The sequence below is a fragment of the Tachyglossus aculeatus genome, chromosome 22 (genome assembly GCF_015852505.1).
Source record: "Tachyglossus aculeatus isolate mTacAcu1 chromosome 22, mTacAcu1.pri, whole genome shotgun sequence".
NCBI lineage: Eukaryota > Metazoa > Chordata > Mammalia > Monotremata > Tachyglossidae > Tachyglossus > Tachyglossus aculeatus.
This window is the reverse complement of record NC_052087.1, coordinates 51,248,464-51,274,907: the sequence shown is the minus strand read 5'-3', so window position 1 is coordinate 51,274,907 and position 26,444 is coordinate 51,248,464. Positions and strand designations below refer to the sequence as shown.

Sequence of the window (26,444 nt, the reverse complement as noted above, 5' to 3'; positions counted from 1 at the left end):
ATCAGGTTGTCCCATGTGGGGTTCACAGTCTTAATCCCCATTTTACAGATGAGGTCACTGAGGCTCAGAGAAGTTAAGTGACTTGCCCAAGGTCACACAGCAGACATGTGGCGGAGTCGGGATTTGAACCCATGACCTCTGACTCCAAAGCCCGGGCTCTTTCCACTGAGCCACGCTGCTTCTAGTACTGTTCTAAGCACTGGGGTAGGTACTCGTCAATCAAGTGGGACACGGTCCCCGTCTCACTTGGGACTCCCGGTTCAGATAGGAGGGAGAACACGTGTCGATTCTCCATTTTACAGTTGAGGAAACTGCGGTCCAGAGAAGTGAAGTGACTTGCCCAAGATCACACAGCAGGGAAGTGGAGGAGCTGGGATTAGTATTACTAGTAGTAGTAGTAGTAGTAATAATTGTATTTGTTCAGTGCTTACTATGTGCCAGGCACTGTACTATGTGCTGGGGTGGATACAAGCAAATCGGGTTGGACATGGTCCCTGTCCCACATGGGGCTCTCAGTCTTAATCCCCATTTTGCAGATGAGGTAACTGAGGCACAGAGAAGTGAAGTGACTTCCTCAAGGTCACCCAGCAGACAAGTGGCAGAGCCGGAATTAGAACCCAGGCCCTCTGACTCTCAGGCCTGTGCTCTTTCTATCAATCAATCAATCAATCAATCGTATTTAGTGAGCACTTACTGTGTGCAGAGCACTGTACTAAGCGCTTGGGAAGTCCAAGTTGGCAACATCTAGAGACAGTCCCTACCCAGCAGTGGGCTCACAGTCTAAAAGGGGGAGACAGAGAACAAAACCAAACATACTAACAAAATAAAATAACTAGAATAGATAGGTACAAGTAAAATAAATAGAGTAATCAATCAATCAGTCAATCGTATTTATTGAGCACTTACTGTGTGCAGAGCACTGTACTAAGCGCTTGGGAAGTACAAGTTGGCAACATATAGCCACGCTTCTTCCTTTGAGGCTGCGTTGACCTGGTTCTCAAATACCTAGGCTCGTAATAACGAGGGTATTGATTAAGGGCTTATTACGGGTGGAACACCTGTCCCGACTCCTCGGCCGAGGCCCGAGAGCCTCGCTGCCTTTGTCATCGTCTGTCTTGGTCTTTTATCGCACTCCTTCTCTCCAGGAGGCGATGAGAGTTGATGGGATCCTCTGGAAAATACGTGTTAGGAAGTTCCTGTCACTTGTGTCTCAATATTTCTCGGTCGGGGCTGGTGTGTCAGTCAGTCCATCGTATGTATTGAGCGCTTACTATGTGCAGAGCACTGTACTAAGCGCTTGGGAAGTACAAATTGGCAACGTATAGAGACAGTCCCTACCCAACAGTGGGCTCACAGTCTAAAAGACTGTGTCAGTCAATCGTAGGTGTTGAGCACTTACTGTGTGCAGAGCACTGTACTAAGCGCTTGGGAAGTACAAATTGGCAACATACAGAGACAGTCCCTACCCAACAGTGGGCTCACAGTCTAAAAGACTGTGTCAGTCAATCGTAGGTGTTGAGCACTTACTGTGTGCAGAGCACTGTACTAAGCTCTTGGGAGAGGACAGTAGAAGTTTATGGCAGACACATTCTCTGCCCATAACGAGCTTATAGTCTAGGGGGGATTGTCTTTCCCTTGCTCAGCCTGTCAGTCCCTCGAGGTGGGGGACCAGGCCAGGGATCGGGCCCCCTCCCTCCGTGCCTCCCCGAGGGGGGTCCGGGCGGCCCGTCTGATGACCGGAGCCCCCCTTTCTGGCTGCCAGCTGCGGACCCTACGAGGTTCCATCTCCGAAGAGTCCCTGCCGCCCGGACCCCCCCGGGGCCTGTCCCCGAAGAAGCTCCTGGAGCACGTGGCTCCCCGGCTCAGCCTCTCCTGCCTGCGCCTCGGGTCCGCCTCCCCCAAAGTGCCCCGCACCCTCCTGACCCTGGATGAACAAGGGGTGAGTGTCGGCGCTAGGGTGGGGAGACAGGGTGGGGCAAGACTGGCCACCCCCTCCAGGAAACCTTCCGGGCTGATCTCTGGGTGATCAACCCACCGGCGGCGGTGGTCCGGGCCTCTCTGCCCTGGGCCTGGGGCAGCGGGTCAGGCACTGCGGCCTCTCCACCCCCGGCCTGATTCCGGCGAGGCCCACGGGTGCCCGTCGCGGCAGAGCCGGGAGGCCTCCAGAGGGTCCGAGGGGATGCCGGGAACATGGTCCGACTTGGGGTGGGTTTGGGAGGGAAGGGGAGATGGTCCCTCCTCAGCCCCATCTTTCCTACCCACCCCATCTTTCCTACCCGCCGCTCATCCCGGCCCAGCTGAGTTTCCAGCGCAAAGTGGGGATCCTGTACTGCCGGGCGGGCCAGGGCTCGGAGGAGGAGATGTACAACAACGAGGAGGCCGGCCCAGCCCTCCAACAGTTCCTGCAACTCCTCGGCGAGGTCGTGCTGCTCAAAGGCTTCACCAAGTACCGGGCCCAGCTCGACACCAAGAGTGAGTCGGGGGTGGGGGCCGGGGCGGCTCGGCAGAAGCCAAAATGTGACTTCTGGAGCACACCCTTGACATATCTTCCGCCCCCATTGCGCTGTTAGTCCCGACCCTAGAGGGGCAGACAAGGTGGGAGCCCGGGAGGCAGTGACGGCCGGGAGTTGGCTCCCATTCGATCGTATTTATTGAGCACTTACTGTGTGCGGAGCACTGTACTAAGAGCTGGGGAAGTCGGCAACATCTAGAGACGGTCCCTACCCAACTGCGGGCTCACAGTCTAGGAGGGGGAGACAGGCAACTAAGCAAGTAGACAGGTGTCAATACCAACAGAATAAATAGAATTGTAGCTGTATGCACAATCGAAGTGATTCGCCCAAGATCTCACAGCAGACATGTGGCGGAGCCATGATTAGAACCCAGGTCTTTGTGAGTCCCGGGCCCAGGCTGTATCCACTGAGCCACGCTGCTTCTGCAGCAGGCGGAGACCCCCGGGCTGGGCCGCAGACACGGTCCCCAGCCAGCCCACAGCCAGCCCACAGCCAGCTGTGTGACTTCACGTAGGTGGCAGGAGCTGAGAGCCGTTACCTAGCAGGGAAGAGGAGGCGGGGGTGACTTCTCGAGCTGACTTTGCAGACGAGTGGGTTGCAGGGGGAGGGGAAGTGGGGACGAAGGTGCTGCCACCTCAGAGAGGAGCCTTCCTTGGTCCCCCCCCCAGCCCCCAACGGGCCTCAAACACCCCTCAAACTCCATCTTTGGCCCAGGGCCACATTGCCAAGATCCGCCCTTTCCTCTCCATCCACACCGCTACCCTGCTCGTTCAAGCTCTCATCCTATCCCGTCTGGACTACTGCATCAGCCTTCTCTCTGATCTCCCATCCTCGTGTCTCTCCCCACTTCAATCCATACTTCATGCTGCTGCCCGGATTGTCTTTGTCCAGAAATGCTCTGGGCATGTTACTCCCCTCCTCAAAAATCTCCAGTGGCTACCAATCAATCTGCGCATCAGGCAGAAACTCCTCACCCTGGGCTTCAAGGCTGTCCATCCATCCCCTTGCCCCCTCCTCCCTCACCTCCCTTCTCTCCTTCTCCAGCCCAGCCCGCACCCTCCGCTCCTCTGCTGCCGCTAATCTCCTCACCGTTAGGCCTCGTTCTCGCCCGTCCCACCATCGACCCCCGGCCCACGTCATCCCCCGGGCCTGGAATGCCCTCCCTCTGCCCATCTGCCACGCTCGCTCTCTTCCTCCCTTCAAGGCCCTACTGAGAGCTCACCTCCTCCAGGAGGCCTTCCCAGACTGAGCCCCTTCCTTCCTCTCCCCCTCGTCCCCCTCTCCATCCCCCCATCTTACCTCCTTCCCTTCCCCACAGCACCTGTATATATGTATATATGTTTGTACATATTTATTACTCTATTTATTTATTTTACTTGTACAGATCTATTCTATTTATTTTATTTTGTTAGTATGTTTGGTTTTGTTCTCCGTCTCCCCCTTTTAGACTGTGAGCCCACTGTTGGGTAGGGACTGTCTCTATATGTTGCCAACTTGGACTTCTCAAGCGCTTAGTACAGTGCTCTGCACACAGTGAGCGCTCAATAAATACGACTGATGATGATGATGATCAATCAATCGTATTTATTGAGTGCTTACTAGTGTGCAGAGCACCAGAGATGAGGACGAGTTCCCTGGAGCGACGGGGTGGGGGTGGGAGGCCCGTACACATCAGTCACACATCCACAAGCATACATGCATGTCTACTTGTTCTTTTTTGCTGTCTGCCTCCCCCTTCTGCACTTTGAGCCCGTTGTTGGGTAGGGACCGTCTCTATATGTTGCCGAATTGTGCTTTCCAAGCGCTTAGTACAGTGCTCTGCACACAGTAAGCGCTCAATAAAGATGATTGAATGGATGAGTGAATGAATGAATCTTCTCTGACTGGGCCCAGGGAAGAATAAGTAGGATCCAAGTCCCCACACCCAACCACCCACTTCCTTCTACCTGCTCATGTGCATCAGGGTGTCCTGTTCCCTGGTGCGAGACAGCTGCTCAGCTAGGTCTAGTTCCCAGCGCTTCGTTCAGTGCTTGGCACACGCCCAGCCCGCACACTCCACTCTTCTGGCGCTAACCTTCTCACCATGTCTCCATCTCGCCTGTCCCACCGTCGACCCCGGCCCACGTCCTACCTCTGACCCGGAATGCCCTCCCTCAATCAATCAATCAATCGTATTTATTGAGCGCTTACTGTGTGCAGAGCACTGTACTAAGCGCTTGGGAAGTACAAGTTGGCAACATATAGAGACAGTCCCTACCCAACAGTGGGCTCACGGTCCCTCCTCAAATCATCCAAAAGATCCACCAAATCCGCCCTCCTCCCCCTCCCCCCGCCTTACCTCATCATCATCATCATCAGTCGTATTTATTGAGCACTTACTGTGTGCAGAGCACTGTACTAAGCACTTGGGAAGTACAAGTTGGCAACATATAGAGACAGTCCCTACCCAACAGTGGGCTCACAGTCTAAAAGGGGAAGACAGAGAACAAAACCAAACATACTAACAAAATAAAATAAATAGAATAGATACCTCCTTCCCCACCCCACAGCACCTGTATATATGTATATATGTTTGTACAGATTTATTACTCTCTATTTTATTTGCACATATTCTATTTTATTTTGTTAATATATTTTGTTTTGTTATCTGTCTCCCCCTTCTAGACTGTGAGCCCGCTGTTGGGTAGGGACCATCTCTAGATGTTGCCAACTTGGACTTCCCAAGCGCTTAGTACCGTGCTCTGCACACAGTAAGCGCTCAATAAATACGCTTGAATAAATGAATGAGTGAATGAATGTGTCATGCATGTATTCCACCTCTGTAGGCCTGTACATTCATTCATTCATGAATAGAGAAGCAGCGTGGCTCAGTGGGAAGAGCCCGGGCTTTGGTGTCAGAGGTCATGGGTTCAAATCCCAGCTCCGCCAATTGTCAGCTGTGTGACTTTGGGCAAGTCAGTTAACTTCTCTGGGCCTCAGTTACTTCATCTGTAAAATGGGGATTAAGACTGTGAGCCCCCCATGGGACAACCTGATCACTTGTAACCTCCGCAGCGCTTAGAACAGTGCTTTGCACATAGTAAGCGCTTAATAAATGCCATTATTATTATTATTATTACTAACTGCTTGGAAGCGCTGTACAGAGAAGCAGCATGGAGTAGTGGGTAGAGCCCGGGACTTGGAGTCAGAAGGTCATGGGTTCTAATCCCGACTCCACCACGTTTCTTCTGTGTGACCTTTACTTCTCTGGACCTCAGTTACCTCATCTGCAAAATGGGGCTTAAGACTGTGAGCCCTATGTGGGACAGGGACTGTGTCCAACCTGGTTTGCTTGTCTCCACCCCGGCGCTTAGCCCAGTGACTGGCTCATAATAAGCGCTTAACAAACACCATCATTATTATTACACACCGGTTGTGCATATACTCATGTTTGTAGTAACTTGTACTTCCCAAGCGCTTAGTAAAGTGCTCTACACACAGTAAGCACTCAATAAATACTATTGATTGATTGTAGTCACACATACACAGGGATGTACATACCAGTCACACGATCATATTCGTGTACCCCTATGCAAACAGGCCTCTCACAGGTCTCTCTCACATATACACACGCATACTCACGTGCAGGCATCCACACATGCGCAAAGGCTTTTGTTTCCATCCAGGGCCTCATTGATACACCTGCACTCCCCTGGAGACACCACTGGCCATGCATCTATCAATCAATCAATCAGTCAATCAATGGTATTTATTGAGTACTTACTATCAGACAGTCAATTGTATTTATTGAACATGTACTGTATGAAGAGCACTGTACTAAGCTCTTGAGAGACCACAATACAACAATAAACAGACACCTTCCCTGCACATTGATTCATTGATTCATTCAGTCGTATTTATTGAGCGCTTATTGTGTGCAAAACACTGTATTAAGCACTTGGGAGAGTACAGTCAAACAACAGACACATTCCTGCTCACAGTCTAGAGATGAGCTCACAGTCTAGAGGATGGGAGAAGACAGAAATTAGTACAAATAAGTGACAGATTTGGATATAAGTGCTGTGGGACTGGGAGAGGGGATCAATCAATCAATCGTATTGAGCGCTTACTGTGTGCAGAGTACTGTACTAAGCGCTTGGGAAGTACAAGTTGGCAGCATATAGAGACAGTCCCTACCCACCAGTGGGCTCACAGTGTAAAAGGGGGAGACAGAGAACAAAACCAAACATACTAACAAAATAAAATAAATAGAATAGATATGTACAAGTAAAATAAATAAATAAATAGAGTAATAAATATGTACAAACATATATACATCTATACAGGTGCTGTGGGGAAGGGAAGGAGGTAAGATGGGGGGGTGGAGAGGGGGACGAGGGGGAGAGGAAGGAAGGGGCTCAGTCTGGGAAGGCCTCCTGGAGGAGGTGAGCTCTCAGTAGGGCCTTAGTGAATGGAGTAAGTTGGGGCGACGCGGAAGGGAGTGGGAGAGGAGGGCCTAGTCAGGGAAGGCCTCTTGGAGGAGATGGGCCTACAATGAGAAGAAGCATGGCTCAATGGGAAAGAGCACAGGCTTTGGAGTCAGAGGTCATGGCTTCAAATCCCGGCTCCGCCAATTGTCAGCTGTGTGGCTTTGAGCAAGTCACTTAACTTCTCTGTGCCTCAGTGACCTCATCTGTAAAATGGGGATGAAGACTGTGCCCCCCGTGGGACAACCCGATCACCTTGTATCCCCCCCAGCACTTAGAACAGTGCTTCACACATAGTAAGCGCTTAACAAATGCCATCATTATTATTATTATATTAAGGCTTTGAAGGGCCTTATATGTTGCCAACTTGTACTTCCCAAGCGCTTAGTACAGTGCTCTGCACACAGTAAGCGCTCAGTAAATACGATTGATTGATTGAAGAGGGAAGAATCATTGTCGGATATGAGTACTAATAATAATAATAATGGCATTTGTTAAGCACTTACTATGTGTGAGACACTATTCTAAGCGCTGAGGGGGATACAAGGTGATCAGGTTGTTCCACGTGGGGCTCACAGTCTTAATCCCCCTTTTACAGATGAGGTAACTGAGGCCCAGAGAAGTTAAGTGACTTGCCCAAGGTCCACAGCAGACATGGGGCGGAGCCGGGATTAGAACCCATGACCTCTGACTCCCAAGCCCGGGCTCTCGCCACTGAGCCACGGCTGCTTCTCTGTCCAGAGGCAGGACGCGGGTGAGAGGTCGGTGGCGAGACAGACGAGATGGAGGGACAGTGAGAAGGCTGGCAGTATTCATTCATTCATTCAATAGCACTTATTGAGCACTTACTGTGTGCAGAGCACTGTACTAAGCGCTTGGGAAGTACAAGGTGGCAACATGTGACGTGTGCGGACTGGGTCGGAGTAGGAGAAGACGAGGTGAGGTGGGGCCCAACTGAACCGACCTGGGTTTTGGGACCATTTTCCAAGCATTCCCTAGTCCAGTTGCGGTGCCAGGGGGAAGGGGACGGCCAGGGCCAAGAGCCCCTAGTGTGGCCCCATTGAGGCCTGCCTCTTCTTCACCTCTCTTTGCTCCCTGGGCCCCTCTGCCTGCCCCGAAGCCCCCACCGGGAAGATCCTTTGGGGTCCCAGGCAGGGGTCCGATCGCCCTTTCATCAATCAATCAATCAATCGTATTTATTGAGCACTTACTGTGTGCAGAGCACCGTACTAAGCGCTTGGGAAGTCCAAGTTGGCAACATCTAGAGATGGCCCCTACCCATCAGTGGGCTCACAGTTTAGAAGAAGCACCTGTGGGGGATGAAGAAGGGAGTGGGAGAAAAGGAAAGGAGGGCTTAGTCAGGGAAGGAGTCTTGGAGGAGACGTGCCTTCTATCAGGCTTTGAAGGAGGGAAGGAGGGGAGAGTCATTGTATGCCGGATTTCATTCATTCATTCATTCAATCGTATTTATTGAGCGCTTACTGTGTGCAGAGCACCATGCTAAGCTCTTGGGAAGTCCAAGTTGGCAACCTATAGAGATGGTCCCTACCCAACAGTGGGCTCACAGTTTAGAAGAAGCACCTGCGGGGGATGAAGAAGGGAGTGGGAGAAAAGGAAAGGAGGGTTTAGTCAGGGAAGGAGTCTTGGAGGAGATGTGCCTTCAATCAGGCTTTGAAGGAGGGAAGGAGAGGAGAGTCATTGTATGCCAGATTTCATTCATTCATTCATTCAGTCGTATTTATTGAGCGCTTACTGTGTGCAGAGCACTGGACTAAGCGCTTGGAAAGTCCAAGTTGGCAACCTATAGAGATGGTCCCTACCTAACAGTGGGCTCACAGTTTAGAAGAAGCACCTGTGGGAGATGAAGAAGGGAGTGGGAGAAAAGGAAAGGAGGGCTTAGGGAAGGAGTCTTGGAGGAGATGTGCCTTCAATCAGGCTTTGAAGGAGGGAAGGAGGGGAGAGTCATTGTATGCCGGATTTCATTCATTCATTCATTCAATCGTATTTATTGAGCGCTTACTGTGTGCAGAGCACTGGACTAAGCACTTGGAAAGTCCAAGTTGGCAACCTATAGAGATGGTCCCTACCTAACAGTGGGCTCACAGTTTAGAAGAAGCACCTGTGGGAGATGAAGAAGGGAGTGGGAGAAAAGGAAAGGAGGGCTTAGGGAAGGAGTCTTGGAGGAGATGTGCCTTCAATCAGGCTTTGAAGGAGGGAAGGAGGGGAGAGTCATTGTATGCCGGATTTCATTCATTCATTCATTCAATCGTATTTATTGAGCGCTTACTGTGTGCAGAGCACCGGACTAAGCACTTGGGAAGTCCAAGTTGGCAACCTATAGAGATGGTCCCTACCCATCAGTGGGCTCACAGTTTAGAAGAAGCACCTGCGGGGGATGAAGAAGGGAGTGGGAGAAAAGGAAAGGAGGGCTTAGTCAGGGAAGGAGTCTTGGAGGAGATGTGCCTTCTTTCAGGCTTTGAAGGAGGGAAGAGTCATTGTATGCCGGATTTCTTTCATTCATTCATTCATTCAATCGTATTTATTGAGCGCTTACTGTGTGCAGAGCACTGGACTAAGCGCTAGGGAAGTACAAGTTGGCAACCTATAGAGAGGGTCCCTACCCAACAGTGGGCTCACAGTTTAGAAGAAGCACCTGTGGGAGATGAAGAAGGGAGTGGGAGAAAAGGAAAGGAGGGCTTAGGGAAGGAGTCTTGGAGGAGATGTGCCTTCAGTCAGGCTTTGAAGGAGGGAAGGAGGGGAGAGTCATTGTATGCCGGATTTCATTCATTCATTCATTCAATCGTATTTATTGAGCGTTTACTGTGTGCAGAGCACCGGACTAAGCACTTGGGAAGTCCAAGTTGGCAACCTATAGAGATGGTCCCTACCCATCAGTGGGCTCACAGTTTAGAAGAAGCACCTGCGGGGGATGAAGAAGGGAGTGGGAGAAAAGGAAAGGAGGGCTTAGTCAGGGAAGGAGTCTTGGAGGAGACGTGCCTTCTATCAGGCTTTGAAGGAGGGAAGGAGGGGAGAGTCATTGTATGCCGGATTTCATTCATTCATTCATTCAATCGTATTTATTGAGCGCTTACTGTGTGCAGAGCACCGGACTAAGCACTTGGGAAGTCCAAGTTGGCAACCTATAGAGATGGTCCCTACCCATCAGTGGGCTCACAGTTTAGAAGAAGCACCTGTGGGGGATGAAGAAGGGAGTGGGAGAAAAGGAAAGGAGGGCTTAGTCAGGGAAGGAGTCTTGGAGGAGATGTGCCTTCTTTCAGGCTTTGAAGGAGGGGAGAGTCATTGTATGCCGGATTTCATTCATTCATTCATTCAATCGTATTTATTGAGCGCTTACTGTGTGCAGAGCACCGGACTAAGCGCTTGGGAAGTCCAAGTTGGCAACATCTAGAGACGGCCCCTACCCAACAGTGGGCTCGCAGTTTAGAAGAAGCACCTGTGGGGGATGAAGAAGGGAGTGGGAGAAAAGGAAAGGAGGGCTTAGTCAGGGAAGGAGTCTTGGAGGAGATGTGCCTTCAATCAGGCTTTGAAGGGGGGGAGAGTCGTATGCCGGATTTCATTCATTCATTCATTCAATCGTATTTACTGAGCGCTTACTGTGTGCAGAGCACTGGACTAAGCGCTTGGGAAGTCCAAGTTGGCAACCTATAGAGATGGTCCCTACCCAACAGTGGGCTCACAGTCTAGAAGGGGAAGTCAGATAACAAAACAAAACATATTAATAAAATAAAATAAGTAGAATAAATATGTACAAGTAAAATAAATAGAGTAATAAATACGTACAAACATATATACATATATGCAGGTGCTGTGATGGTATTCATTGAGTGCTTGCCCTGCGTGGAGCACTGTAGTAATAATCATAATAATGATAGCATTTGTTAAGCGCTTACTATGTGCAAAGCACCATTCTAAGCGCTGGGGAGGTTACAAGGTGATCAGGTTGTCCCACGGGGGGTTCACAGTCTTCAGCCCCATTTTACAGATGTGGTAACTGAGGCCCAGAGAAGTGAAGTGACTTGCCCAAAGTCCCACAGCTGGCAATTGGCGGAGTTGGGATTTGAACCCGTGACCTCCAACTCCAAAGCCCGGGCTCTTTCCACTGAGCCACGCTGCTTACTATGTGCAGAGCACTGTTCAAAGCGCTGGGGAGGTTACAAGGTGATCAGGTTGTCCCGGGGGGGTTCACAGTCTTCAGCCCCATTTTACAGATGTGGTAACTGAGGCCCAGAGAAGTGAAGTGACTTGCCCAAAGTCCCACAGCTGGCAATTGGCGGAGTTGGGATTTGAACCCGTGACCTCCAACTCCAAAGCCCGGGCTCTTTCCACTGAGCCACGCTGCTTCTCTAAGTGCCTGTACTGTACTAAGTGCCTCTCCCCTCTCCTGCCCCCAGCAGACTCCACGGGGACCCACTCCCTCTACACCACCTAATGATGATTTCATTTGTTAAGCGCTTACTATGTGCAAAGCACTGTTCTAAGCACTGGGGAGGTTACAAGGTGATCAGGTTGTCCCCTGGGGAGCTCCCAGTCTTCATCCCCATTTTACAGATGAGGGAACTGAGGCCCGGAGAAGTGAAATGACTTGCCCAAGGTCACACAGCTGGCAATTGGCAGAGTCGGGATTTGATCTTCAGAGCCCTACTGAGAGCCCACCTCCTCCAGGAGGCCTTCCCAGACTGAGCCCCCTCCTTCCTCTCCCCCTCCCCATCCCCCCGCCCTACCTCCTTCCCCTCCCCACAGCACCTGTATATATGTTTGTATGTATTTATTACTCTATTTATTTTATTTGTTTTATTTATTATGCGTGGCTCAGTGGAAAGAGCACGGGCTTTGGATTTGGAGGTCACGGGTTTGAATCCCAACTCCACCACATGTCTGCTGTGTGACCTTGGGCAAGCCACTTAACTTCTCGGAGCCTCAGTTACCTCATCTGTAAAATGGGGATTAAGACTGTGAGCCCCACGTGGGGCGACTTGATCACCCCCAGCGCTTAGAACAGTGCTCTGCACACAGTAAGCGCTTAACAAATGCCATTATTGTTGTACATATTTATTCTATGTTCTGTTTTGTTGTCTGTCTCCCCATTCTAGACTGTGAGCCCGCTGTTGGGTAGGGACCATCTCTATATGTTGCCAACTTGTCCTTTCCCAGCGCTTAGTCCAGTGCTCTGCACACAGTAAGCGCTCAATAAATATGAATGAAAGAATGAATTTATTCTATTTATTTTATTTTGTTAATACGTTCTGTTTTGTTGTCTGTCTCCCCCTTCTAGACTGTGAGCCCGCTGTTGGGTAGGGACCGTCTCTCTATGTTGCCGACTTGTACTTCCCAAGCGCTTAGTCCAGTGCTCTGCACACAGGAAGCGCTCAATAAATACGATTGAATCATCATCATCAATCGTATTTATTGAGCGCTTACTGTGTGCAGAGCACTGGACTAAGCGCTTGGGAAGTACAAGTTGGCAACATATAGAGACAGTCCCTACCCAGTAGTGGGCTCACAGTCTGAATGAACCCGTGTCCTCCAACTCCAAAGCCCGGGCTCTTTCCACCGAGCCGCGCTGCTTCTCCAAGTGCCCGTACTGTACTGAGTGCCTCTCCCCTCCCCTCCGCAGCGGACTCCACGGGGACCCACTCCCTCTACACCACCTACCAGGACCACGAGATCATGTTCCACGTCTCCACTATGCTGCCCTACACCCCCAACAACCAGCAGCAGGTACGGGGACAACTGGAGCTGGGGGAGACGGGACTCCAGCCATCAGGGGAGGGCGCGGAATTGGGAGAGGCGGAGGGGACGGGATGGATACCGGGAGGGAGCCAGGATCGTGATGCGGGGAAGGGGCCCGGGTTCGGGGGGGCGTTCGGAATCCCGCTCGTCCCCCTCTCCATCCCCCCCATCTTGCCTCCTTCCCTTCCCCACAGCACCTGTATATATGTATATCATCATCATCATCGATCGTATTTATTGAGCGCTTACTGTGTGCAGAGCACTGGACTAAGCGCTTGGGAAGTACAAATTGGCAACATATAGAGACAGTCCCTACCCAACAGTGGGCTCACAGTCTAAAAGGGGGAGACGGAGAAGAAAACCAAACATGCTAACAAAATAAAATAAATAGAATAGATATGTACAAGTAAAATAAATAAATAAATGAATAGAGTAATAAATATGTACAAACATATATACCTATATACAGGTGCTGTGGGGAAGGGAAGGAGGTAAGATGGGGGTGATGGAGACGGGGACGAGGGGGAGAGGAAGGAAGGGGCTCGTATATATGTTTGTACATATTTATTACTCTATTTATCTTGTACCTACCTATTCTATTTATTTTATTTTGTTAGTATGTTTGGTTTTGTTCTCTGTCTCCCCTTTTTAGACTGTGAGCCCACTGTTGGGTAGGGACCGTCTCTGTATGTTGCCAATTTGTACTTCCCAAGTGCTTAGTACAGTGCTCTGCACACAGTAAGCACTCAATAAATACAATTGATGATGATGATGATATATGTATATATGTTTGTACATATTTATTACTCTATTTATCTTGTACATATCTATTCTGTTTATTTTATTTTGTTAGTATGTTTGGTTTTGTTCTCTGTCTCCCCCGTCTAGACTGTGAGCCCGCTGTTGGGTAGGGACTGTCTCTATGTGTTGCCGACTTGTACTTCCCAAGCGCTTAGTCCAGTGCTCTGCACACAGTAAGCGCTCAATAAATACGATTGATGATGATGATATATGTATATATGTTTGTACATATTTATTACTCCATTTATTTATTTATTATCTTGTACATATCTATTCTATTTATTTTATTTTGTTAGTATGTTTGGTTTTGTTCTCTGTCTCCCCCATCTAGACTGTGAGCCCGGTGTTGGGTAGGGACCGTCTCTATGTGTTGCCGACTTGGACTTCCCAAGCGCTTAGTCCAGTGCTCTGCACACAGTAAGCGCTCAATAAACACGATTGATTGATTGATTGATTGACCGACCCCCTCCGCCCCACAGCTCCTGAGGAAACGTCACATCGGCAACGACATCGTGACCATCGTGTTCCAGGAGCCGGGTGCCAAGCCCTTCTGCCCGAGTACCATCCGCTCCCACTTCCAGCACGTCTTCCTGGTGGTGCGGGCACACGCTCCTTGCACTGCCCATACTACCTACAGGTGCGGGGCCCGGGGCGGGAGGGACTGGCCCGGCTCTGCCCCACAACCAGCCGCCCTCGGGGTAGGGAGGTGTGTAGGTGGGTGTTTATTACAGCTTCCGAAACCAGAAACTCCAATTCATTCAACATCTGGCTGTATTTATTGAGTGCTTACTGTGTGCAGAGCACTGTACTAAGTTACTTGGAAAGTATAATTCGGCAACATTTAGAGGCCTTCCCAGACTGAGCCCCCTTTTTCCTCTCCTCCTCCCCATATCCCCCGCCCTACCTCCTTCCCCTCCCCCCAGCACCTGTATATAACAATAATAATGATGGCGTTTATTAAGCGCTCACTATGCGCAAAGCACTGTTGTAAGCACTGAGGAGGTTACAAGGTGATCAGGTTGTCCCACAGGGGGCTCGCAGTCTTCATCCCCATTTTACAGATGAGGGGACTGTAAAATGAATGAGCCCATGAGGTAACTGAGGCACAGAGAATTTAAGTGACTTGCCCAAAGTCACACAACTGACAATTGGCGGAGCCGGGATTTGAACCCATAACCTCTGACTCCAAAGCCCACGCTCTTTCCACTGACCCAGTTTGTACAGATTTATATATGTTTGTACAGATTTATTACTCTATTTATTTTACTTGTACATGTTTACTGTTCTATTTGTTTTGTTATCGATGTGCATCTCGCTTTATTTCTATTTATTCTGACAACTTGACACCTGTCCACATGTTTTGTTTTGTTCTCTGTCTCCCCCTTCTAGACTGTGAGCCCGTTGTCGGGTAGGGACCGTCTCTATATGTTGCCAACTTGTACTTCCTAAGCGCTTAGTACAGTGCTCTGCACACAGTAAGCGCTCAGTAAATACGATTGAATGAATGAATGAATGAATATAGGGACAGCCCCTACCCAACAACAGGCTCACAGTCTAGAAGGGGGAGACAGACAGCAAAACAGAACAAGTAGGCAGGTGTCAATGCCATCAAACTAAATAGATTTACAGATACTTACACATTGTTAATAAAATAGAGTAATATGTACAAATATACACAAGTGCTGTGGGGAGGGGAAGGGGGTAGGGCAGAGGGAGAGAGTGGGGGCGATGGGGAGGGGAGGAGGAGGAGAGGATAAGGGGGGGGCTTAGTCTGGGAAGGCCTCCTGGAGGAGGTGAGCTCTCAGTAGGGCTTTGAAGGGAGGAAGAGAGCTAGTTTGGCAGATGGGCAGAGGGAGGGCATTCCAGGTCCGGGGGATGACGTGGGCCGGGGGTCGATGGCGGGACGGGCGAGAACGAGGCCTAACGGTGAGGAGATTAGCGGCGGAGGAGCGGAGGGTGCGGGCTGGGCTGGAGAAGGAGAGAAGGGAGGTGAGGTAGGAGGGGGAGAGGGGATGGACAGCTTTGAAGCTAATAGTGAGGAGTTTTTGCTTCATGCGAAGGTTGGTAGGCAACCACTGGAGACTTCTGAGGAGGGGAGTGGCATGCCCACAGCGTTTCTGTACAAAGATAATCAGGGCAGCAGAGTGAAGTGTAGACTGAAGCGGGGAGAGACGGGAGGATGGGAGATCAGAGAGGAGGCCGATGCAGTGATCCAGTCGGGATAGGATGAGAGATTGAACCAGCAAGGTAGCGGTTTGGATGGAGAGAAAAGGGTGGATCTTGGTGATGTTGCAGAGGTGAGACCCAGCAGGTTTCGGTGACGAATTGGATGTGTGGGGTGAATGAGAGAGGGGAGTCAAGGATGACACCAAGGTTGTGGGCTTGTGAGACGGGAAGGATGGTAGTGCCGTCAACAGAGATGGGAAAGTCAGGGCGAGGACAGGGTTTGGGAGGGAAGATAAGGAGCTCAGTCTTGGACATGTTGAGCTTTAGATGGTGGACAGACATCTAGATGGAGATGTTCTGAAGGCAGGAGGAGATATGAGCCTGGAGGGAGGGAGAGAGTGCAGGGGCAGAGATGTAGATTTGGGTGTCCATTCATTCATTCATTCATTCATTCATTGATTCAATCGTATTTATTGAGCGCTTACTGTGTGCAGAGCACTGTACTAAGCGCTTGGGAAGTACAAGTTGGCAACATCTAGAGACGGTCCCTACCCAACAGTGGGCTCACAGTCTAGAAATAAGTTCACCAATGGAGTGAGTGTAGATAGAGAGCAGAAGGGGACCAAGAACTGACCCTTGAGGAACCCTACAGTAAGGGGATGGGAGGGGGAGGAGGAGTCCTCAAAGGACTCCCTACCCAACAGTGGGCTCACAGTCTAGAAGGGGGAGACAGAGAACAAAACAAAATATGTTAACAAAATAAAATAAATAGAATAAATATGTACAAATAAAATAGAGTAATAAATACGTACAAACATATATACTTATATACAGGTGCTGTGGGGAGGGGAAGGAGGTAAGGTGGGGGGGAGGGGGAGGAGGGAGATAGGAAGGAGGGGGCTCAGTGTGGGAAGGCCTCCTGGAGGAGGTGAGCTCTCAGTAGGGCTTTGAAGGGAGGAAGAGAGCTAGCGCGGCGGATGGGGAGAGGGAGGGCATTCCAGGCCAGGGGGAGGATGTGGGCTGGGGGTCGACGGCGGGACAGGTGAGAACGAGGCACGGTGAGGAGATAAGCGGCAGAGGAGCGGAGGGTGCGTGCTGGGCTGGAGAAGGAGGGAAGAGAGGTGAGGTAGGAGGGGGCGAGGGGACGGACAGCCTTGAAGCCCAGGGTGAGGAGTTTCTGTCTGATGCGTAGGTTGATTGGTAGCCACTGGAGATTTTTGAGGAGGAGAGTAACACGCCCAGAGCGTTTCTGCACAAAGACGATCCGGGCAGCGGCGTGAAGTATGGATTGAAGTGGGGAGAGACAGGAGGATGGCAGATCGGAGAGGAGGCTGAAACAGTAATCCAGACGGGATAGGATGAGAGCTTGAACGAGCAGGGTAGCGGTTTGGATGCAGAGGAAAGGGCGGATCTTGGCGATGTTGCGGAGCTGAGACCAGCAGGTTTTGGTAACGGCTTGGATGTGAGGGGTGAACGAGAGAGCGGAGTCAGGATGACACCAAGGTTGCGGGCTTGTGAGACGGGAAGGATGGTAGTGCCGTCAACAGTGATGGGAAAGTCAGGGAGAGGGCAGGGTTTGGGAGGGAAGAAAAGGAGTTCAGTCTCGGACATGTAGAGTGTAACAAATACCTCTAAAGGTATTTGTCTAGAGGTTAATACCTCTAGAGGTATTAACAAATACCTCTAACGCCGACCTACTCACTTTACCTCGACTTCGTCTATCTCACCGCTGACCTCTCGCCACCCTACTGCCTCTGGCCTGGAACGCCCTCCTTCCTCATAGCCCACAGACAATGACTCTCCCCACCCTCAAAGCCTTATTGAAGGCCCATCTCCTCCAAGAGGCCTTCCCAGACTAAGCCCTCTTTTCCTTTTCTTCAGCTCCCTTCTGCATCGCCCTGACTTGCTCCCTTTATTCGTTCCCCCCACACAGCCCCACATCATTTATGTATTCATTCATTCAATCGTATTTATTGAGCCCTTACTGTGTGCACAGCACTGTACTAAGCGCTTGGGAAGTACAAGTCGGCAACACATAGAAACGGTCACTACCCAATAACGGGCTCACAGCCTAGAAGGGGAAGACAGACAACAAAACAAAACATGTAGACAGGTGTCAAAATCGTCAGAACAAATAGAATCTATCCCCCACTGTTGGGTAGGGACTGTCTCTATATGTTGCCAACTTGTACTTCCCAAGTGCTTAGTCCAGTGCTCTGCACACAGTAAGCGCTCAATAAATACGATTGATTGATTGATTGATATTAATGTCCGTCTCCCCCTCTAGACTGTGAGCTCATTGTGGGCAGGGAATGAGTCTGTTAAATTGTTCATTATCATCATCAATCGTATTTATTGAGCGCTTACTGTGTGCAGAGCACTGGACTAAGCGCTTGGGAAGTCCAAGTTGGCAACATATAGAGACAGTCCCTACCCAACAGTGGGCTCACAGTCTAAAAGAGAGCTAGCTCTCTTCCTCCCTTCAAGGCCCTACTGAGAGCTCACCTCCTCCAGGAGGCCTTCCCAGACTGAGCCCCTTCCTTCCTCTCCCCCTCATCCCCCTCTCTATCCCCCCATCTTACCTCCTTCCCTTCCCCACAGCACCTGTATATATGTTTGTACATATTTATTACTCTATTTTACTTGTACCTATCTATTCTATTTATTTAATTTTGTTAGTATGTTTGGTTTTGTTCTCTGTCTCCCCCTTTTAGACTGTGAGCCCACTGCTGGGTAGGGACTGTCTCTGTATGTTGCCAATTTGCGCTTCCCAAGCGCTTAGTCCAGTGCTCTGCACACAGTAAGCGCTCAATAAATACGATTGGTGATGATGATGTTGATAAAAGGGGGAGACAGAGAACGACACCAAACATGCTAACAAAATAAAATCAATAGAATAGATATGTACAAGTAAAATAAATAGAGTAATAAATATGTACAAGCATATATATATATATTGTCCTCTCCCAAGTGGTTAGTGCAGTGGCTCTGCACATGATAAGTGCTCAATAAATGTGATCGACTGAGGGCCCTCCGGCGGCGGCGGCGCTGACCCCGGCCCCCCCTTCCCCTCTCCGCAGGGTGGCCGTGAGTCGCACCCAGGACACCCCGGCCTTCGGGCCGGCCCTGCCGCCCGGCGGGGGCCCCTTCCCGGCTTCGCCGGCCTTCCGGGCCTTCCTGCTAGCCAAGGCCCTGAACGGGGAGCAGGCGACCAGCCAAGCCCGCAAGTTCCACGCCATGGCCGCCCGCACGCGGCACCAGTACCTCCTGGAGCTGGCCACCAACGAGGTGACCACCATGTCACTGGACTCGGCCTCACGCTTCGGACTGCTCTCCCTGGGGAGCCGGAAGCGGGAGCGGGCCCGGGGCCCCGGCGCCGAGCTGCAGGCCACGGGGGCCCTGGTGTGGGGGGTGCGGGCATCCCCGGGGGGCGGCGGAGAGGAGGGGGCGGCCGAGGTGCCCTGCCTCCTGGGCCTGTCCGCGGAGACCCTGGTCCTCGTGTCGCCCCGCGACGGGCGCGTCGTCTTCAACTGCTCCTGCCGAGACGTCCTGGCCTGGACTTTCTCCGACCACCGCCTGGACCTCTTCCACGGACCCGGCGAGTGTCTCACCCTGCGGCTGGACGGGCCGCCCGGCGCCGCCGTCGGGGAGATCGTGGCCCGGCTTCAGGTGAGGCGGGAGGGCTGAAGCGGGGCGGGGGGGAGAAGCGGCCCAAGGGGGGGGCTTCGGGGGTGAGGGGCAGGGCTGGAGGGAGAGAGGAGGCTTGGGGGGGAGAGTTAGAGGATGAGGAGTGGGACTCAACTGGGAAAGGAGGTGTTATAGGGTGGGGCGGAGGTGGGGGCGAGGGCTGGGGCTTGGGGGGACAGTTGGTGGGTTGGGGGGGGGGCTTGGAGTGGGAGAGGAGGGGGCGAGGGGTAGGGCTTGGGGTGGCCGTGGTGGGAAGCCGGGTGAAATTGTGGGTGGGCTGCGGAGGGGGTGGGTGGGGGTGAGCGGTGCTTGGGTGGGCCGCAGGGAGAGAACGCCTAGCTACAGGTCTGGGGGTTTGGAGGCACGGCTCTGGTGGGAAAAGAGTCAGAGGTCATGGGTTCAAATCCCGGCTCCGCCAACTGCCAGCTGTGTGACTTTGGGCAAGTCACTTCACTTCTCTGGGCCTCAGTTCCCTCATCTGTCAAATGGGGATGAAAACTGTGAGCCCCCTGTGGGACAACCTGATCACCTTGTAACCTCCCCAGCTCTTAGAACAGTGCTTTGCGCATAGTAAGCGCTTAACAGATACCATCATTATTAAAAGGGGGGTTGGGGGCGGGGCTTTGTTGGGAAAAGAGTCAGAGGTCATGGGTTCAAATCCCGGCTCCGCCAACTGCCAGCTGTGTGACTTTGGCCAAGTCACTTCACTTCTCTGGGCCTCAGTTCCCTCATCTGTCAAATGGGGATGAAAACTGTGAGCCCCCCCCGTGGGACAACCTGATCATCATCATCATCATCAATCGTATTTATTGAGCGCTTACTGTGTGCAGAGCACTGGACTAAGCACTTGGGAAGTACAAATTGGCAACATATAGAGACAGTCACCTTGTAACCTCCCCAACGCTTTGAACAGTGCTTTGCACATAGCGCTTAACAAATACCATCATTATTAAAAGGGGGGTTTGGGGCGGGGCTTTGGTGGGAAAAGAGTCAGAGGTCATGGGTTCAAATTCCGACTCCACCAACTGTCAGCTGTGTGACTTTGGGCATGTCACTTCACTTCTCTGGGCCTCAGTTCCCTCATCTGTCAAATGGGGATGAAAACTGTGAGCCCCCCGTGGGACAACCTGCTCCCCTTGTAGCCTCCCCAGCTCTTAGAACAGTGCTTTGCGCATAGTGAGCGCTTAACAAATACCATCATTATTAAAAGGGGGTTGGGGGCGGGTCTTTGGTGGGAAAGGGGGGTTGGGGGTGGGAAAGGGGGGTTGGGGACGGGGCTTTGGTGGGAAAGGGGAACTGGGGGCAGGGTTTTTTGGGCTGCTGCTAAGAACATGGGCAAAACTGTGGTGAGGCGGGGGCAGGCCTGGAAGAGGGGCTGCTGCTTCCTGCAACTTCAGAGGATCGGGGGGAAGTGGCGGCGGGACTGGTCCCGGGTCACCCCTCACATCCAAGCCGTGACCAAAACCTGCCGGTCTCAGCTCCGCAACATCGCCAAGCTCCGCCCTTTCCTCTCCATCCCAACCGCTACTCTGCTCATTCAAGCTGTCATCCTATCCCGTCTGGACTACTGCACCAGCCTTCTCTCTGATCTCCCTTCCTCGTGTCTCTCTCCACTTCAATCCATACTTCACACCGCTGCCCGGATTGTCTTTGTCCAGAAATGCTCTGGGCATATTACTCCCCTCCTCAAAAATCTCCAGGGGCTGCCTGTCAACCTGCGCATCAGGCAGAAACTCCTCACCCTGGGCTTCAAGGCTGTCCATCTATCCATCCCCTCGCCCCCTCCTACCTCCCCTCCCTTCTGTCCTTCTCCAGCCCAGCCCGCACCCTCCGCTCCTCCGCCGCTAATCTCCTCACCGTTAGGCCTCGTTCTCGCCTGTCCCGCCATCGACCCCCGGCCCACGTCATCCCCCGGGCCTGGAATGCCCTCCCTCTGCCCATCCGCCAAGCTAGCTCTCTTCCTCCCTTCAAGGCCCTGCTGAGAGGTCACCTCCTCCAGGAGGCCTTCCCACACTGAGCCCCTTCCTTCCTCTCCCCCTCGTCCCCCTCTCCATCCCCCCCATCTTACCTCCTTCCCTTCCCCACAGCACCTGTATATATGTATATATGTTTGTACGTATTTATTACTCTTATTTGTACATATCTATTCTATTTATTTTATTTTGTTAGTATGTTTGGTTTTGTTCTCTGTCCCCCCCTTTTAGACTGTGAGCCCACTGTTGGGTAGGGACTGTCTCTATATGTTGCCAATTTGTACTTCCCAAGCGCTTAGTACAGTGCTCTGCACATAGTAAGCGCTCAATAAATACGATTGATGATGATGATGATGATGAGAGATCCCGGCCCTGGCCAGCATAGCCCGGGGGCCGCAGTTCCCCCTTCCCTCCCCCATCATCATCATCATCATCTCCCCCATCATCGGAGAAGCAGCGTAGCTTAGTGGCAAGAGCCCGGGCTTGGGAGTCGGAGGTCACAGGCTCTACTCCCGACTCCGCTACTTGTCAGCTATGGGACTCTGGTCAAGCCGTATAACTTCTCTGTGCCTCAGTTACCCCATCTGTAAAAGGGGATCAAGACTGTGAGCCCCATGTGGGACAACCTGAGTAGCCTTGTATCCACCCCAGCGCTTGGAACAGCGGCAGATAGTAAGCATTTAACAAATACCATCATTATTATTATTTATTATTCTCACCCTCTCCCCCTTCATCATCCTGTCCCCCATCACCCTCTCCCTTTCCAGGCCCCAGGCAGGGCTGCAGGCTGTTAGCCAGCCCGGGAGAGGCTAGCGAAAGGGCCTGGAGTTTGAGAAAAAGACCTCAACTTACCCCCTTCAGAGGGAGACCTGTCTGGGGATGGGGCCGGAGAGGCCCGCCCCCCCCCCCCCCACCGCCCCATTCATTCGTTCATTCATTCGCTTTTAGACTGTGAGCCCACTGTTGGGTAGGGACTGTCTCTATATGTTGCCAACTTGTACTTCCCAAGCGCTTAGTACAGTGCTCTGCAACACAATAAATACGATTGATTGATTGATCGAGCTCTTAAACTGCGTGCAGAGCACTGCACGAAGCGCTTGGCAAGTACAAGCGGAAAGAGTGGAAAGAGCCCGGGCTTTGGAGTCAGAGGTCATGGGTTCAAATCCCGGCTCCACCACTTGTCGGCTGCGTGACTTTGGGCAAATCACTTCACTTCTCTGAGCCTCAGTTACCTCATCTGTAAAATGAGGATTAGGATTGTGAGCCCCATAGGGGACAACCTGATCATGTTGTAATACCCCCAGCGCTTAGAAGAGTGCTTTGCACATAGTAAGCGCTTTATAAATGCCATTATTATTATTATTATTATTATTATTATTACCCACACAGAACACCTCTCCCCTTACCCCCTGCAGCTAGTGAGCCGGGGCTGTGAGACGCGAGAAATGGGGGTGACCCGCGAGTGCCAAGGCCGGCTGGGCTTCGAGGCGGACGCCGAGGGCTTCGTCATCCGCGTGGAGCGCTTCTCCTTCGCCGAGACGGTGGGGCTGCGGCCCGGGGCCCGCCTGCTGCGGGTCTGCGGCCGGACCCTGCCCCAGCTGGGACCCCAGGCCGCCGCCCACCTGCTCCGCTCCGCTCCCAAGGTCTCCGTCACCGTCCTGCCCCCCGACGAGGGGGGCCGACCCCGCAGGTCAGTGCCCGGTGCCAGGCCTGGGAGAGGGAGGGCCGCGCCGGGCCTCGGGCCCGGCTCCCACCTGCCCGCTCCTCCTCCCGCAGGAGTTTCTCCGAGCTGTACGTGCGGTCCTTGCAGGAGCCCAGCCGTCGGGGCGGCTCAGGGACCGGTTCCGACGACCCCCCGGGGGCCACGCTGCAGCTGCTGCGCTCCCTCCACCTGCACGACGCCGGGGCCCAGGCGTCCCCGGCCCCCGGCCCGCCGCCAGGCCTGGCCGAGGAAAGGACCGAGTTCCTGCACAGCCAAAGCAGGCCCACCCCAAGCGGGTCAGCCACCGACCCTTTCTGTTCCCTACCGGGGAGGGACCTCGTCTGCGGTGCAGAGCCGGGCCTCCAGCATTGGAGGGGAACGGATGGGTGGACATCTGTGTCCCTGACCGCACTCCTTTCATCCCTTCGGTCGGATCTGTTGAGCACTTACTGCTCGGGAGAGGACAGCGCAACAATCAACAGACGGATTCCCCGCCTGCAATCGAGTTTACAGTCTAGACGGGGGGCTGGGGCCGGGGAAACGGATATTGATAGAAATCGATAAATGACAGATAGGGACAGAAGTGGTGTGGGGCTGGGATGGGAGGGGGAACAAAGGGAGCAAGTCAGGGCGATGTAGAAGGGAGTGGGAGAAGAGGAAAGGGGGTGTTAGGGCAGGCCTCGTGGAGGAGATGGGCCTTCATCTCCTTTGAAGCTAAGGCTTTGAAGTAGGAGGAGAGATTTGAGGAGGGAAGGAGGGAATTTCAGGCCAGAGGCAGGATGTCGGGCAGGAGTCAATGGCCAGATACCTTAGGTCAAAGTTCACATCCCTTCATCTCACCCACCTTCCCCACTACTGGCTCATCCAACCCCTCTTCCTGCCCTCTCCTCAGCTCCCCCTCGGAGGACGTGCCCACCGCCCCCCACAATTTTCCTCACCCCACTTCCCGGCTTGCCTCCTCAGCTCCCCAGCGGAAGAAGTCCCGGTTCTCCCGGACGTCACCCCGGACCTGCTCCTGGCCACCACCCCCAAGCTGCCCCCTCTGAGCCAGGAAGGGGAGAAGCCTCCAGATCAGGTAGGGGACCGTGGGTAAAGGGGTGGAGGGGGATGGGTAGGGAGTCGTCCCTCTCCCTCTGACTGCCAGTCTTGGGCTCCCTGTCCCTGCAGGATGTTCCCAGGATGCCCGGGAACTGGGATGACAAGGCTGGGGGTTCCCAGCCCCCCTCCGAGCTGAGCGAGACCCTCCTCCCTCGGACCCTCTCCTTGCGCAACTCCGTCAGTAAGCGTGAGTGGCACCCCGGGAGACCGGCCCGCGGGAGGGCGAGGGGAGACCCCCGCGTGGGGCGGCTCAGGGTCCCCGGCCGGTGGGAAAGACGTGACCCCCCCCCCCGCCCGCCGCCTGTCCTTTCAGTCATGTCGGAGGCGCGAGTGGAGCCGATGGAAGAGGAGTGGAAGTCCATCTCCGAAATCGCCTCCACCTGCAACAGTATCCTAGAGGCTCTGTCCAAGGAGGGTGAGAGGGCGTGGGGCCGGGGAGAGGAAGGGTGAGGCGACTCAGGGCCTTGAGGTGGTCGAGGAGGGCTGGAGGTGGGCGTGTTCCTCTCCCTGCCCCTACCCTCACCCTGTCTGCTCTGCCTTCTCCCCACACAGGTCAGCAGGTACCAGAGAACGGGGACCCCGGGGATCCCCCAAAAGCTGAGCCCGAGTAAGGATGCAGCTGGGGCGGTGGGTGGAGGCCCAGCCGACCCCCCGTGGGGTGGGCTTCAACCCGCGTCCACTTCCTCCCCCTTGGGGGTGGGCGCCGAGGGGCTCCCCATCTCGGTCTGGGCAGTGCCCCGTTCCCAGACCCGGCCCCTCTCCCCACAGGCTGTACCCCGGGAGCCTCTCCGAAAGGGTCTCTCTCCTCGAGCTGACGCTCAAGAAATTACAGGAAGACCTGGAGAAGGTGAGAGGCGTTGGACGGGAGAGAGGGTGGAAGTCGAGGAAGGGGGCAGGACACCACCGGGAGAGAAGGATGTGAGCTCCTCGAGGGCTGGGATTGCCTCTCCTCACTCTACCATCCTCTCCCAAGTGCTCAGTATAGCACACGGTAGACTGGAAGCTCCTTGAGGGTAGGGATCGTGTCTGCTAGCTCCTCGTCCTCTCCCAAGTGCTCAGCGCAGTGTTCCGCGCTCAGTGGACGGTTGATAAATCGAATCGATGGGGAGGGAGTAGGGTTAGCTGGGGGGAGACGGGGCCCAGGGGGAGAAGGGGCAGAGCCGCCCTGACTGCCCCCTTCCCCGGCTGTCTCAGGAGAAGGCCGACAAAGTGGCCCTGCAAGAGGAGGTGCGGAGCCTCCGCAGCAACAACCTCAGGTTGCAGTCCCAGAACGCCGCCGCCCGCCTGCTCTGCACCTCCCAGCAGCTGGGCTCCCCCGCCCCCTGACCCTCGCCCCCTGACCCTCGGCCCAGCACAGACGAGGGACAGGGAAAGTCACCGGACCGGGGCCCGGGGGCGGGCGGGAGCGGTCACCTGGTCCCCTGAGCTACCGAAATGGCCAGCCCCAAAGCCCCGGGCCCCTGTCTGCCTGGGGGGAAGCATCAGTGAAACTGTGAAACTTTGACCCCCCCCCCACCCACCAACCGCCTTCTTCCCTTCCTCATTTCTCACTCCTCCGCCTCCCCCCCATCCCCAAGCCCCCCAAAAAACAGCCTCAGGAAAAGCCCCTGGAGGGGCTGGGAGTGTCTCCTGTGACAGGACTTCCCACAACTCTGTCTCTTAGGGGTGACATACCCATCTCACCTCCCACACCCTGGTTCTCAGGACAACACTGCCTTCCTCAGGACCACATTGCCTTCCTCAGGATCTCCCTCCTAGCCCTTCCCCCGGCCTCCCCCTGTTTGTAAATATTTTTGTCGAGGGATAAGATTCGGGGGAATAAAAAGTCACCCCAGTTTCTGAGTCCGACTGAGCCCGGGGTCGGAGGGGTGGGAAGAGGCTCTGAAACTCAAGGGAACCTGGCCTTTGAGGGGTTAACCCTGCCAGGTTTTCTTCTGGGGGTGGTGGGGAAGACCGCAGGGATGGGGGCGGTTTTCATCACCTTTCCAGGCTGGCTGTGACCCCCAAGAGCCAGTGCCCAGCTCCAGGGCCTGGATTGGGGAATACCAGGTGAATCCCTGGCCCCTGAGGGCGGAAGGGGCAGGGAGGGGGCGGGAATGGGGCAGCCATGGGTTCCATCCAAGCGAATCAGAGAAAGGTCTTCTTCACCCGGCAGCTGGCATACATCAGGAATTTGTTCCCACGGGCCAGCCCTGACAGGAGGAAAATACCCACCCGTTTAAGGAGAAGATGGATTTGCTCATGGCTGTGAGGTCTTTAATGGGTTACTAATAATAATAATGGCATT

The 26,444-nt window shown here is 53.4% G+C and overlaps 1 protein-coding gene across 1 annotated transcript in view; it reads left to right on the top strand.

The window, feature by feature from the left end:
• Positions 1 to 25,991, top strand: part of SIPA1 (signal-induced proliferation-associated 1) — a 28,301-nt gene extending 2,310 nt beyond the window's left edge. The window contains 13 exon segments of the mRNA XM_038765046.1: positions 1,763 to 1,939; positions 2,298 to 2,472; positions 12,615 to 12,718; positions 14,011 to 14,168; positions 18,778 to 19,366; positions 22,773 to 23,047; positions 23,134 to 23,355; positions 24,023 to 24,134; positions 24,227 to 24,344; positions 24,471 to 24,572; positions 24,710 to 24,764; positions 24,926 to 25,004; positions 25,352 to 25,991. Of these exon segments, the coding sequence (XP_038620974.1) occupies positions 1,763 to 1,939; positions 2,298 to 2,472; positions 12,615 to 12,718; positions 14,011 to 14,168; positions 18,778 to 19,366; positions 22,773 to 23,047; positions 23,134 to 23,355; positions 24,023 to 24,134; positions 24,227 to 24,344; positions 24,471 to 24,572; positions 24,710 to 24,764; positions 24,926 to 25,004; positions 25,352 to 25,483 (2,298 nt within the window). The 3' untranslated portion in view covers positions 25,484 to 25,991.
• Positions 25,992 to 26,444: the final 453 nt, after the last annotated feature.